The 14,266-nt window shown below is 46.2% G+C and overlaps 1 protein-coding gene across 1 annotated transcript in view; it reads left to right on the top strand.

Moving 5' to 3' along the window:
• LOC8036625 (solute carrier family 25 member 36-A) overlaps positions 1 to 14,266 on the top strand; it is a 57,886-nt gene that overhangs the window by 5,560 nt on the left and 38,060 nt on the right. The window contains exons 2-6 of the mRNA XM_029974760.4: positions 3,502 to 3,762; positions 5,526 to 5,603; positions 5,775 to 5,875; positions 6,186 to 6,252; positions 6,680 to 6,963. Of these exons, the coding sequence (XP_029830620.1) occupies positions 3,502 to 3,762; positions 5,526 to 5,603; positions 5,775 to 5,875; positions 6,186 to 6,252; positions 6,680 to 6,963 (791 nt within the window). The remainder of the gene's footprint in view (positions 1 to 3,501; positions 3,763 to 5,525; positions 5,604 to 5,774; positions 5,876 to 6,185; positions 6,253 to 6,679; positions 6,964 to 14,266) is intronic.

The following is a 14,266-nucleotide window of genomic DNA, read 5'->3' on the forward strand; positions in this document are numbered from 1 at the left end:
GTTGGGAGCACTGGATTCCCGTCAAGATCGAGATCCCACTTATGTAGCAATCATTTCACAGAAGAGAGCTACGAGCTGAGCTCTAAGCAGACAGAAGGTTCGTAAGCTGAGGTGTGATGCTATGCCAATTATATTCAACTATGTCCACCCACTTCTTGCCCAAACCGGGTTAATCGGTTTGATTATGCATCAAAATTGAAACCGACAGCTAAGCCATCTTGAAATGATGCCAAAAGTTATATTTAGCACGCATAGAGCCCGATTTTGTTCGACCCACGTGTGGAAATGGAGCGTGGCTACGATTCACCGAGCTCGTCGGAATCAAGTGACGATCTAGAAATGTTACATGTATTTTGAACGATTTGCCATTTGCCTTGGACCCGCGGGCATCGCCTCTGAGGGAACGACCGGCAGCCACATCACCGATCCAGTGGATCCGCTGCTTCGTAAACCCGGATGCCACTTCAGAGGCAAAATCTGCTTCCTTCTCTTTGCAAGCACCCTTTGTCCGATTGGTGGCCGTCGCAGTTGAGTTTGCTTGAAGCTGACGGCTGTTTTCGAGTAATATTTTGCAGAAAGGCACAACTGTTTTGCACACGCTTGGGAACTGCATTACAAGACACATATTTCAGTAGGGTACAGACCAGCAGGCTATATAATTCGAAACAAAATACAAGACATCCATCGACCAACACTTGTCATCCCGACCATCCGACGATCCTTTGCATTAGGTAACGTCACACAGCAGCTATGGATGTCAGCCATTTGCACTGGCAAAGTTTAGGGTGCAGTTTTGTACACACGTTTATGAAAGGTTTAATTAATATTGGGACATCATATATAAAAATAAAAATGTTTGTCTACATAAATGCTCCCTCAACATATGAGCGCAAAAACTTAGATACTTCCGATTTCGACTGGACAATCCCTTTAACGAAGCTGGGGGTGAATGCTTTGCAGAACCCTGATTAACACGGGCTGGTACATGGTAGTGAACAAACAGCATGAGTAATTCTACGGAATGAGGATAAATTTAGAAACGGGTGTGATGCCGTGGGAAAGCCAGCTGCTCGTTTCAACAGGTCTGTGGCACAAGACTAGGTGATGATGGGATGAGGACGCCTTGTGAAAACGGGAAGTTCACTGTTGTTAACCTATGAAAATTGTTTCTTGTGGGATGATGTAAAATGGAGAGAAGTGCCTTTATTATTATAACGAGAAGTCATTTGAGAATATGTGGCAGTTGGGGATTAGGACTGCCATCTTGAAACATAAAGGGAAGCCGAAGAGGTTCTTGAAAAAAATGAGTTAATGGTGAATTCTACCACATTTTTGTCCTGCTAGTGAATATCACAATTATTTGACCCGAATGTATCAATAGGTGCCAAACCGCTGTGTGTGACGTAATACTTAAAGGTTTCAACTACCTTGCTCATGCCACCTGTGAGGAAATGTGTGCCGAGTTTTTGACTGCTAGGGCAAGGGTTGTGGAAGGTGCAGAAATGTCGATATGCGTATAATACCGTCACAATCTTGCCCTCCCATTGAAGGCAAAATAAGGGTTTTAGAAGTGCTGTTTTGGCTACTTGGCACATCAATCCGAAATATAATTTTGATACTCGTCATTCTGGAAACCTTATGACGACAATTTAAGTGTTGTTTCTTTCTTTTTTCTCAAATACAGAACTGCTTTTAATGTACTTGAATGTGGTGTTTTCCCCATTTCGGCTCTGTTTCACATCCTCTCTCTAATCATCTGCTTATCACAGTTATCTGCTTGGATTCAGGTGATGTCACTTGTTTGCAGCTGGGATTGGCAATGTCGTGAAGGCCTTTCAGTTATCTGCATGCTCCCAGATTTGTGTATCAAGCTAGCAGGGTCGTCTTGTGTCCTTTTTCTTTCACCACATGTTGACCTTCTTCTATCATTGGTTAACATTCTTTTCTGGGTGCACTCTTGCCCTTTTTTTTCTAAAGTGCTCCACACAGTAAGTTCACTACCTTTATGATAGGATATGGTATAGGTTCATGCAAACTCCAGTCCAGATGACATTTGTTTTCTCTTCTATACTCGTCACGCTCTTCTGCACTTGTCACATTTAAAAAGATGTCTTACGCACATATCTTACAAGTTGGGCATCAAAGGAAGAGACAATGTTTTTGGTAGTTGATACGTGTATGTCTTAATGAAATAACATAAAAATAATCTTAGATGCACCCCTGTATGTCATAATGGTAGAACCACCATTGTCACATTGTGAACAGTCGTTTTTTCCAGATATGAGAAATCTAATATGTGGATAACCTGCATTCATGTAAACCTCTGTGCGTATTTTGGACATGCATCGGTAAACAGAAGTAATGCCCACGAACATATTCCGAAACCTTCAGTAGAAATAATTTCTGATTTTTCCTGCAGTTATTCTTTTTCTAGGTCTGATTAAATCATTTTACAAAAAAAAAAAAAAAATTTGCTTTTTTTAATATTTACAATGAAGAAAAATTAGCAATACAATTAGGTCTTTGTGACTAATTCCAGCCCACTAGGATGGGGTTGTTGAGTCGACAGCACAATGAGGTTAATCATCTTGTAGTAGTTTGAACCAACGTTGTTGCGTACACTCATTTGAGAACTTCACATGGACACTGTATGACGGCAGCATACAATGCCGTGTCCATTTTCTTGCAGCTGTGATGCTGCCAGCGCATTACAATATTATGGTCTGCTGCCGGGCTTTCTTGGCAAATAACACAGAATAGTTGCTGTGCACTTTAGAAATGTAATGAGATGTGCAAATGTTTCTTTCTTGGAGACTAGAAACAACCCAGAGAATCTACTGTGAATGTACCGCATGCGCCCGGATCGTTTTCATAGCATTTTTGCTACGGAAGCAGGTGTCGATTTCAAATTTGCCTCGTACCTGCAACAACACAGTTTCAAAAGCATGGTGGAGCGCAGTCAATGATGCTGAAAATAGTTCCTTATGAGGTCTTTCAATCAACATTCAAAGGGACCTGCCTGAAGAGCAGAGTTGAACCAATTGGTGTATCCAGTGATGTTGGTTGGAGCGACTTCACGAGTAGTTATGCTCCTTCCGCCTTTGCCACTCACTGCACGTAGGTTGTCGTGGCATATAGGAGGCTATGGTCAAAGATAGGCATAGCGTAATTATAAATTATGCTTAAGCATACATTCTGTCCCACATTCTTTTCGCTTATAGTCTGTGCGATCATTAAATCATCACCCCTCGATTTGGTTTATGGTTAATTTGCACCGTTGTTTATTCTTTCAGTTGTGCATAAAAAAGTAATGTATTCAAACGAGCGCACCTTTCGCTAATATATGCTGCGTCCGTTGTAGCGCTGGAATGGAACCCCGTCGGGTGGCTCGGACCGCCTTTTGCTCCACCCTCTCAGACACGATTATCTAAGAAATAAAGATTCATTCAGTGACCCGGGCACTCGAATTGACCTCCCTCCCCCTGCTCTTGGCTTGTGCAGTCTGGGAGGCACTGCGGGAGCGATAGCCACCTGCCCGCTGGAAGTGGTGAAGACGCGCTTGCAGTCATCGGTGGCCACCTTCCACTATGCGGCTGCCACGTCCCCCAACGCGCCCCAGGCGGCCGTGGGGTCTCTTGCCGACCGGCTGGGCTTTCACACGTGCACGTGCGCCCCATCGCCCAACGGCTACGCCGCCTCGGTGATCAACGGCGGCGCCGAGCCCGCAAGGGTCCCCTCCATTGGAATATGGCGCTGCCTGAAGTGAGTTAAGCCTCTGCCCTATATGGTTTTGACTTTCTTTGCTTTCTGCACTGTGTGCCTCTTTATGTTTTATGCTACTCTGGGGCCCTAATCTATGGGGCAGGGCTGAGGGACCTGGACAATGCCGTCTGCTGCGATTGGTCAGCAGCACGGCGCGATCAATCGCAGCAGACGGTATTGTCCTGCTGTGTCCCACCGTGTAGCCTGGGGCCGCTGGCCTATAATCACTGACAGGATTAAGCAGTGAAGAGGCTCCTCACTTGTCCTGCTTCCAGCACAAGCTTTCTACCTTTGATGATGCTCCGGCACCTTGTGAGCCTTGAGCGTGTATACGCAGCCGAAAGCGGTGAGAAAGGCAAGGAGTACGTGCTGGAGGCCGGGCATAATATGAAAGAGATGCCCTGCCGTTCTTGTTTTGTCGCTTTCTTGGGAGTACTGCCTCCTCTTGTGCATTTTTGTTTTGCTGAACTCAAAGAGGGATTTACTTGCACCAGAAGGGGGGTCCTAGTGTCCCTTGGGCTCTCCGACGTGCCTAGGTGTAGAATAGGGGAGTCTATCTGCAGGCGCTTGGTGCGTGTAAGTCGGGTTGGTTGCGCGGGGGTTTTTCTTTTACAGTGCCAACAAACGTTTTACTCCCACCGACTTTAGATGGAGGTTATTATTCTTTCTGGGAGTGTGATCACCTCTGGAGTAGTGCTTGTGCAGAGACGCCGTCCTCCCTTACACCCTCCTTTCCCACCGTGAACATGAGACATAAGGGAAAGAGCATTCCAAGACGCTGCTGCAGGGTCCACTATTGCATTGGCTGGTCGTATGCTGACCCAGCAAACGGATCATCCGAACGGACCTCTCGGCGCTTGAGGCTGTTTCCGAGGCCACAGCTTATTGCCCGGTTTTTCCGTAAATTGATACTGAGTCGATTGAAGGGCTCTCTTCTACAGAAAGCAAGTGTTTTAATGGTGGTTTTATCTAAATTGAGGGAATTGTCGAATTATGAGAAATTCCGGTGCAGGGAGTGTCTAACGTGATCCAGCCTTGTGTGCTGGCAGGCTATGAGCAATGCGGCACTCTTCTATTCATAGATCTTTAAACTTGCTTGCTTTAGTTTTTATGACTCTGACATATTTTTCATAATGTATGTACATTTCAAGCAAGCATTTGCACAAACAGCAAGCGGACAAGTATGCGTCTTGGTCTCCCCTGAGAATCGCACACATTCACAAATCAAGGCACAAGGTACATTTTAGTGCCACGCATGCTCGTTCATTGTGCCTGGGCAGTGCTGAGGAGGACGCCTGCCTGCCTGGTTTCTCTGCATAGATTTAACTGCAGGCCTCCCCTGCGGCACACAAATGGTACGGTACAAGCACACACTGCTTGACGTGCTGCAATCCAGTCGTGTCTTCTGAGCATGACATGGACCGTAAAAGAAAATAGTTTAAACATCCTTTCACTCCGGTTTTAACGTCTGTCCGCTAGTTATCTTCTACCGACAAAGTATGGGTTGCATACCCTGCCTAACCGAGTCCTGGCAGGTTGCCACCAGCGGGTTCGGTTCGTATTTATGCGCTGCCGTGCGGCGCCGTGACGCTGGTTCGTTTTCCTCCTTGCCAAATTTGCCGCACGCCAGGTGGCCTCGCTCGCTCGCTGGCTCGCAAACGGCGCGAAGGAGAGGCACACAGTGAGGAAAAAACCGCTGCTGCCAAAATTGACTCTTTTTTTTCTCCTCTTTCTCTCTCCATTTCTTCCCCAACTCATCCCAGGCAAATCGTCGAGATGGAAGGCACCAAGGCTCTCTTCAAGGGTCTCGGACCTAACCTGGTCGGAGTGGCGCCTTCGAGGTACTTTTTACGAACACAAAGCCCCCCAGCCACTGTTTCGGGGGAGAGGAGACGATCACTCAAGGGTCGTGGCTTCCCCCCTCTCTCCCCTTTCCCCTTCCCCCTCCTCATGCTGCTGCCAACTGCGACACTCATCCTGTCTTCGTTTTCATGTCTCGCTCCTTCCACCAGGGCAATCTACTTTTGTACATACTCCAACTCCAAGAGCCTCTTCAACGAACTCCTCCCTTCGGATACTCCCATTGTACATATCTGTTCGGCAGCCAGCGCTGGTAAGGCCCCTTGGCGTCTGTTTAGGCTAGTCTGGTAACAGTGAGATGTGTCTTGGTTTGTCCCGTTTGCTTGCCTGTTGTACCCCAACCTTTGCAGGGATAACATGCCGCCCTTTGCACATATTTTCTACGGCACGCACAAAAGCAGTAGTGGCAGTCTGTTCTGTTGTGTTGTGGAGGTTGCCTGCAAGGTTTTCAGTATATTTTTGTTGGCAGTTTGATGGTTTACTGGATTGTTTGTCGCCGCCGGTTTTTCTCGGGACAGAGTGCTCGAACCTGCGGCGTCGCTTCTGCTTGCCTCCATCTGCAGGTTTCATGTCCTGTACTGCAACCAACCCCATCTGGTTTGTGAAGACACGGCTCCAGCTTGATCAAAGGTACGGACAGCTACTTGCAAATGGGCCACTGTTAGGTTCCGCTAGACCTTTCAAGAAATTGAATTATATTTAAACTCTAGCTGTTGTGCATCTTAGCTTTTTGTCTCTCATGCTGTTCTGACTTAGGAAGACATTTCTGAGTTATGGACACCCATGTCTTGGTGCCCAGTTGTGCTCTACATGGCCACACATTCCATAACTTTTTGGAACTGTCCATCTAATCTAGTTGCAGTCATAGAGCTGCTCCTAGGTCGAGATGGATAGAATGCCCAAGGATTGTGTTGCCTAGAAGCCTCTAGGCTTGAGAGTCGGCATCCAAATTAAGGGGGCTGTGTTGCTTCGTTTGTCGCTGCACGTATTAAAGGCTGGTTCAAACATCCGAGCATTCTTCAACTTGAAACCTGTTTCTGCTGTTCCCACACTCCAGGATGTATGGCAGCATCTCGGCAGTGCAGTGTATCCGCGACATCTATGAACGTCACGGCTTGGTGGGCTTCTACAAGGGCATCACGGCTTCGTACTTCGGCATCTCGGAGACCATCATCCACTTTGTCATCTACGAGTTCATCAAGGCACAGCTGCGCAAGCACAAGGAGTCTTCCTGCAGGGATTCCTACGACCCAGACGTGAAGTCCACCAGGGACTTTGTACAGTACATGGCTGCGGGAGCCGTCTCCAAGACGTGTGCCTCGACGCTCGCCTATCCCCACGGTAAGTGCTTCTGCACTCCTCTCTTTACTCGGCACATTCTTCCAGTTTCGACCGTTGTAAGGCTGGAAGATTCTAGCTCTAGTTTGAGACTGAGGGGTGGCATTGGGCCCATGTTCTAAACTTTGTTAAAGGACACATGCAAAGAAAAAAAACATTTTTTTAGACAGCTTAGATGGAAAAAAGATGTCATAAAACGATTTTACAACGAAGAAAAAAAATTTTTAGAGCTATATTTACGGCGCTATACGAATTTGTAGTTGGCGCTCGCGGGAGCCGCCGCTGGTCACGTGGTAGGTCCGCGCGCCGCCGCGCTGCGTCGCTGCCGCGCGCAGAGCGTTGTGCGAACGCCGCTTCAACGCGTTTCTCTACGTCGCCGCCGCCGCACAAGTTCGTCTGCTTCGGGGCGCCACCGCCGTCGTCTGATCGGCGCACAGGTCTATCACGTCTGCTTGTGCTTTTTCAGGAGTTTCCTTTGGGCTCTAGAAGTTACTTATTCGTCTTGGTTTATTGTTATACTTCAAACAAAGATGAATAAGTTACTTTTAGAGGCCATAGGAAGCTTCCGAAAGAGCGCAAGCACCACGTGATGAATAAGGACCAGTCACGTGATAAATACGGACCACTTTTCCGCGGTGCCCGCGGGAACAGGAGCCTTGGCTTTAGAGGTTATATATGTTAGATAGGTGAATTCAGTTAGACTGGGGAATATACACTGCTCTCGATGCCCCTATAAACATGGAGGCATGTGAAGTTCATATGTTCTGAAGCTTGTTCTGAAGTGTGTTAAAGATGTGAACACTAGTATGAAAATAAAATCTCCAAATGACAGGACAAGAAAGGCGAGACAAACAAAGTGCTTTTCAACTGAACTTTATTATGGAAAAGAACATAAATATATCTGCCTTCTACTCTCAGTAATGATACAATGTACTCAAATCCTTTTTGTGTTAGATGTAATCACGGTGCACCGCTACATTTTGCTTCGCCGGCAAGCCTGATGCTGAAAGCCTCGAAAATCTCTTTTGGGATTGGCTCTTTTATTTTCAAAGCAATGCGCCGACTAGCCTACCTTTTCATTCTAATGGAACACTAGTAGCTTGGAGCTGCATCATTGATAATCTTCATCAGTGGAAGTGACATCTCGGGATGATGGAGCCCTATTGGATTTAAATCACTTTTTTATATCTCTTGCATATCTACAAGGCAGGACACAGCGGGAAAACAACATTAGCGCTTTGTTGCAATTTACTGAAAAGAGAATAGCACTAAACCTGAAACTTCGTAGAACCCACACTGGTGCTGCATATAAAACAATCCACCTTATACAAAACAAGCCACCTTATACATAGAAAAAATATTGGCAGTGAACTTTACCCTCAAGGTCCCATAATGCATGAAATGCATTATACGCAATTGGTGACGGAATTGGTGTTACGTGACGTATCTGTTCCTGCTAAATGTAGCGGGAAAACTGAATGGTTGTATAGTTCACATGACGTCGATTTCCCCCGCTAATTTTAGCAAGGAAACTGGATCGGTGTCCGAGTCACAAGACGTGAATTTTCCCGCTAAATTTAGAGGGTAACTGAATTGGTGCATAAGTCATGTGGCATCAACCGTCCGCTAAATTTAGCGGGGAAACTGGGTTAACGTATTGGTCGCCTGCCGTCGGTTTCCCAAGGTGCGTATATAGGTCACGCGACGCCACCTTCCCCGTTAAATTTAGCGGAAAATGCACAGATGGACAGACAGACCAAATTTTGGAATTGGGGGGTAGTGTTCAAAAGCATTTTATGCTTTAATATTTAGAAAATTGGAGATTGCATGTATAGGTTAACTGCGTTGCACTTAGCACATTTTACCATTGGGCCTCTTGTTGGGAATAAGACACTGGTCTGGATTGAATTGCAACTTGTTCTATTTGATGCATAAATCAGTGTTACTTCTGGGGGCACTCTTTGTATGGAGTAGATAGACTCAGTTACTTGTTAGCTTCTAGAAAGCTTCTAGGCCCATTTTAAGACTCTTTGCACATATGTTTGTTGAAAGGGAAAAGATGCACCGCAGCACAGTTTTGCTTTTTCTGTTTTGACCTCTGATAACAACTTTTACCCAAGGCAGAAGTGTTCCAAGAAATCGCTGTAATCACTTGTGCCCCCTAATCACTAGAACACCCCCCCCCCTTCTCCTCCTTCTGTGTCTGTCCATCAGAGAGCGTGCCGGCAATCTTGCCAGCCACCTTGCATGTGCATTTAAGACTCATTGTACCTGGTTGCAAATACTTGCTGCTAGCACTTGTTACAAAGTTGTCCAGTAGCAACCTGCTAACAGCAGACATGCCTGCCACGCATGCATAAGATAAATTTGCACAAGCCTGCTCATTGTTGGGGGTCCGGGAATGCAGAGCTTGAAGGCACGTGGCCAGTGGGTGCTGTTTACTCCAGCTGTTTAATCTCTCCTTATCCTCCTCAACCGAGCTGTAGGAGGCCGGGAATGTTTTCGCGGCTGGCCATCACCGACATGCGATAATGGACGATAACCTCCCTGTGTGTGTGTGTGTGTGTGTGCCTGCAAAGGAGCGCTCTTATCTAACACATTCTGTTTATCTCACAACGCTTGACCTGTTCGCCGACAACAAGGCGGCACGTCCCTCGGCGTCCCACGTGATATGCAGATGAACTACGACAGCAATCCGGTTTTCGGTGGCGGTGTCTTGCGGGTGCGATGATAACGGGAGCTCGTGATAACCGAGCCGGATGGGGCTGCGCACTATCTCGTGATGTAACCGAGGGGAAGAGACAAATATATGTTATCGGCAGCCAAAAAGATTTGCGCTACGCTTAGCAGGTCCAGTGCTTTCTAAAATTAGCTATGCCCTCGAGGTGCGTTGGAAGCAAGGAGAAAAGGTTGGGGAGGTAAGCAAACAAGCGAAGAGTGATGAGGACTGACAAGTGGGGTCTTTTGATTTTGGATGTTTACAAGTAGTCGCGTGGGGATGAGCTACCTGGGCTTGAGAAACAAAAATTTGAAATATAGCCGGGTCATTGTAAGCCTGTGCAAAACAGAGGGCTGCAGGATTCTAAAGGACTTATACACTTGTTCAGTTGCTGCTGGTGTTCTGGGGTAAGTGGCTACCGTACTTACAGCTAGACAGCAATGTGACGGCAGTTTGAAGTTCGGACCACTATCATATACTGTAAACGACTTATTTTTCGCGGGCTCAATATTTCGCAATTTAGGTCAAAACTGAATTTGGGAATAATTTCCGGCCTCTAATTTTGGCGACGCGGTGGGATCTCAATATAGATTGCAATGTGTTTACATTTTACCGGAATAGTTTGCAGAACCTATTTTTCGCAAATAGTAAGTGATTCGCGAAATTCGCAAAAATTAGGTTTTTGCGGAAATTAATTTGTTTACAGTATGCCCATACGATTTGTGGCAGGAATAGGGGTGCCAGCCCAAGATTTGGCAGTACAAAGGCTGTCCACGATATGTTGTCATTCATTTATTTTGGGAATAGTGGGAAGAACTCTTGACTTACTGCTTGATCCATCATTCAGGCAGCGTTGGGGAATACCTGGAAAGTAGACAGTCCACTAATCTTGTCGTTGTATGGGGTGTTGTCTTTTGTGTATCGCTTTTCTAACTAACGCATACCAACAAGCTTGTAAGGTACTGGGTAAAGCACATCCCATTGCTTTTCACTTTCTGAAAGCTGGAAATCGGATAGCACTTCTAGGATTGCAGTTGACTACTGACAGTTAGTTTTGTCGGGTACATCGTCCCTGTCACTATGTGGTCTAAGGTATGGACACACGTGCCCTCGCACACCTTGGGCACTGATCAAGCTTTGCATGTGCATTCCTCACATCCTAAAGGCCGGGGAAAGTTGTCCCGAAAAATAATTATTGAGACAGATGCTTGAAGTGTTCCCCAGTAAGTCCGAGGAGCTACTTAGCGTCAGCCACCAAGTACAGGAAAAGCTTTAGGGGCTCCCCTTACAACCTCGTGTTAGGTGCTTGAAAATACTCCCAACAGGGCCATAAAATTCCTGGAATATCCTTGAATTTATTTCTTTGAAGTTTGTTCGCATCCTGTTTTTTATCTTTATGCACTAAATCTCCCTTAAAGTACAATTGAAGTTACGGATGTGCAATGGGGGGGGATGTGGTTCTAAGTATGCATGTAAAATGTGGACAGTATCAGAAGTTTTGTACTCTGCCTCAGCTTTCCTGTGCTAAGTTGGCAATGCTTGCAGTTTCTGCAGCACTCCAAGAAAAAGTAGGTAAAAAGATGACACTTGTAGAGCCCTTGTTGGGGCCCTTAAACGATAATAAGCAATTAAATGAACAGAGACATCCTCCCCGTCCACTTCTCTTTTTGTTTTATTTCTGTGATCATCAGCATCGCTGAGGGAAAGGCTGAGCACATTGCTGTGCTGCGGAAGCAATGCTCGCCTTGCCAAAGTTGCAAAAAAACAGTTAATTTAGAGTGTAAAGTGTCCATTTCATTCCAACGTTTATCTTTATGGATGTCAACTCGAATGGTCTACATGAGAATCTTTTATTGATTGTCTCTCGTGAACTACCCCGGTCTGTCGACTTGACGACCCAGTTGACTGAGGTGGCTCAAACGTGTGTTCAGCTCTGTCATTGTTGAAATGGAAGAGTGGAGGCGTCACATGACAGCTGCCCTGGTTTGGTCGAATCCCGGAGAAAAGCTCACCGGAGAAAAGCTCACCGGCCATTGAGCATATGCGGAGAAAAGCTCACTGTTTTGTTTTTTTTTTCTTTTTATATGAAGGCTGTTAAATCATGCGTAATATATGTCCCCCCCTCCACACACAATTTATTATCCTTAAAAAGTTTGTCAACTTTGTAAAAAAGAAAATGTATTTTTTTGTGTTATTTGTTAGGCTTATTGGGTTTATTGCTCTGAAATTTATAATTGCGGGCCAGTGTTTTCTGGGGTTTACTCTCTAGGTAACGAAGGCCTAACTGAAAGCTTAATGAACTTGAAGAACAGGAAAAAGTTCGAAAACTTAGTAATGTCTGCCTGAAACCTAGAAATTAAAACTATAAATTCCGAACATCAAAAAGTGCATGCCCAACAACGTGATGCCTGAAATTCTCTTCGAATCTTCTTTTAACCTTTAAAAACAGGATAAAACACAGTTGGATATCTAGGTTTCTTTCTTCCATGGACGTGCACGTTTTCTAGACGTTCGTGCTGGTGTTTCCACACGTTGCCTTTGTGTGAAAGTGCCCTTCTACGGCGAGCCACCCATGACCTTCAGAGCTACACACTGTCACTGTTGTTACTCGTGACCTATATAAAAACTAGTCTTCTGTAAGGTAGCGGATTGGGCGAGTTGGATAACGTTATACATGATGAAAACCGCTCAAGCGACGACGACGGAGTGAAGACAACGAACACGACAGGACGAAGCTGCTCTCGCAACTAAAGTTTTGTTAGTGAAATGAACAGAAAGAAAACAGTGCAGCCGTCACTGATTACATCTACAAACACATATTTATCCATCGGGCACTACACAACTTTTGGAGCTGAAGCGGCTCACACACCACTATTCATATTAGCTCGCAAAGAACAAACCTCTTTATTCTTCTTCAGAGCTACCGACGGCGCAGCTGCCAATAAATTGTTGTCTTTCTTACCGGTGTCCAATATTCTGATTTTGTACTTGCGGCTTCAATATTATACAGAATTGGTGATTACTAATTTCTCAGGAATTAGTAAATATGCCCAATGAACTTCAAGAATATTACAAAGAAAGGACATATTTTTAATGAAGTGACGAATTCGAATTGTGTTAAATTGTCGTGTGTAATGCAGAATCTGCTAAGCTAAGAAAAATCGAAAAAAAAAATCGGTGAGCTTTTCTCCGCATCCGCTCAAAAGCCGGTGATCTTTTCTCCGCATCAACCGGTTTTGCGGTGAGCTTTTCTCCGGTGAGCTTTTCTCCGGTGAGCTTTTTTCCGGTGAGCTTTACTCCGGTGAGCTTTTCTCCGGTGAGCTTTTCTCCGCCGCCCAGTTCGGTCAACTAGCGGGCGGACCGACGTCATTGAGACACCGCCAACTGGTAGGAATAGTCGTTAGGATCAATTAGAGACTGCTCTGTCATTAATCATGCTGCAGAGCAAACAGGAAGGACTACTTAGGGATCCATTTTTTATTTATTTATTTAAAGAATACTGCGGCTCACATCTGTGAGCCATAGCAGGGGTGGTTGTTCTTGGCTAAGTCCATTGTGCACGCGGTGTGATGCAAGAACCGTTGTAACGGTCGCACCACGCTTCGTATCGTAAAGACCGGAGGTTTGACTGAGACGGGCTCGGTCGACTGACCTTGAAATGTGGTTAAGTGCGACTGACGTGGAAGAATGGATCCGTCACACGTCAGCTGTCCTTGTTTGGTTACCGCTAACTGGAAGAGTACAAAGTTGGGATCAATTAGAGACTGCTCTGTCACGGATCGTGTTACATAGCAGACACGATCACTGACGAATTGCTTGGCCTGTGAACCCATTGTTTGCGGCTAAGTGTACTCTCTTTGGTGTTTGATGCAAGAACCGTTGTATCGGTCACGCCAGGCCTTGCATCGTAAAGACCAGAGGTGTGACTGAGGCGGGCTCCGTCTACTGCCCTTGAAGGTTGTTTTAGTGTAGTTGATGATGGGAGTGGAGTGTCATCGCACTTGGGCTCTCCTAGTTTAGTCGGCCAACATTGTATGCAATTAAACGTATGTGTGTGTAATGGTGCGGCTGAAACGGATGTATTCACGTCAGCTGAGTACCTGTTAAGGTGTGTCCAAACAGGACACTACAAAACCCGCGACTCCGGCAAATCGTGCCGCGCTCTGCCGCTATCCGCTTCCGGCCGTCGGAGGGAAATTTTCCTCCGTCAATTCTTCCCGAAGGGAAACTTCCCTCCGTCAAATCTCCCCCTCGGTTCCTCCACGGAGGCCTTGCTCTGCTTATCACGTGGGTCCGGAGAGCCACTCACACGCTCTGTTGGCTGTCGGTCAATTGCTCAAGGCCTCCGCTCACAATACGCAACCGCATCGGACGCCATCACGACGAAAGTGAATCTCGACAAAGAAAGCAGATCCGAGGCGGGCGAAACGCACCCTTCGACGCAGGAATGTCCCAAATCCACCCAAAGCCGGACCTCCTTGGCCTTCGAGCCGAGGCGACGGCGGTACGCGAGGGCGTTGGCGAGGTGAGACAGACGCAGGTGGCGTGTGACGTCAATCTGAAAAGGAGAGCAGTCGTGATCGTAAA

The sequence above is a fragment of the Ixodes scapularis genome, unplaced genomic scaffold, assembly GCF_016920785.2.
Source record: "Ixodes scapularis isolate PalLabHiFi unplaced genomic scaffold, ASM1692078v2 PGA_scaffold1__304_contigs__length_218370807, whole genome shotgun sequence".
Taxonomy (NCBI): Eukaryota; Metazoa; Arthropoda; class Arachnida; order Ixodida; family Ixodidae; genus Ixodes; species Ixodes scapularis.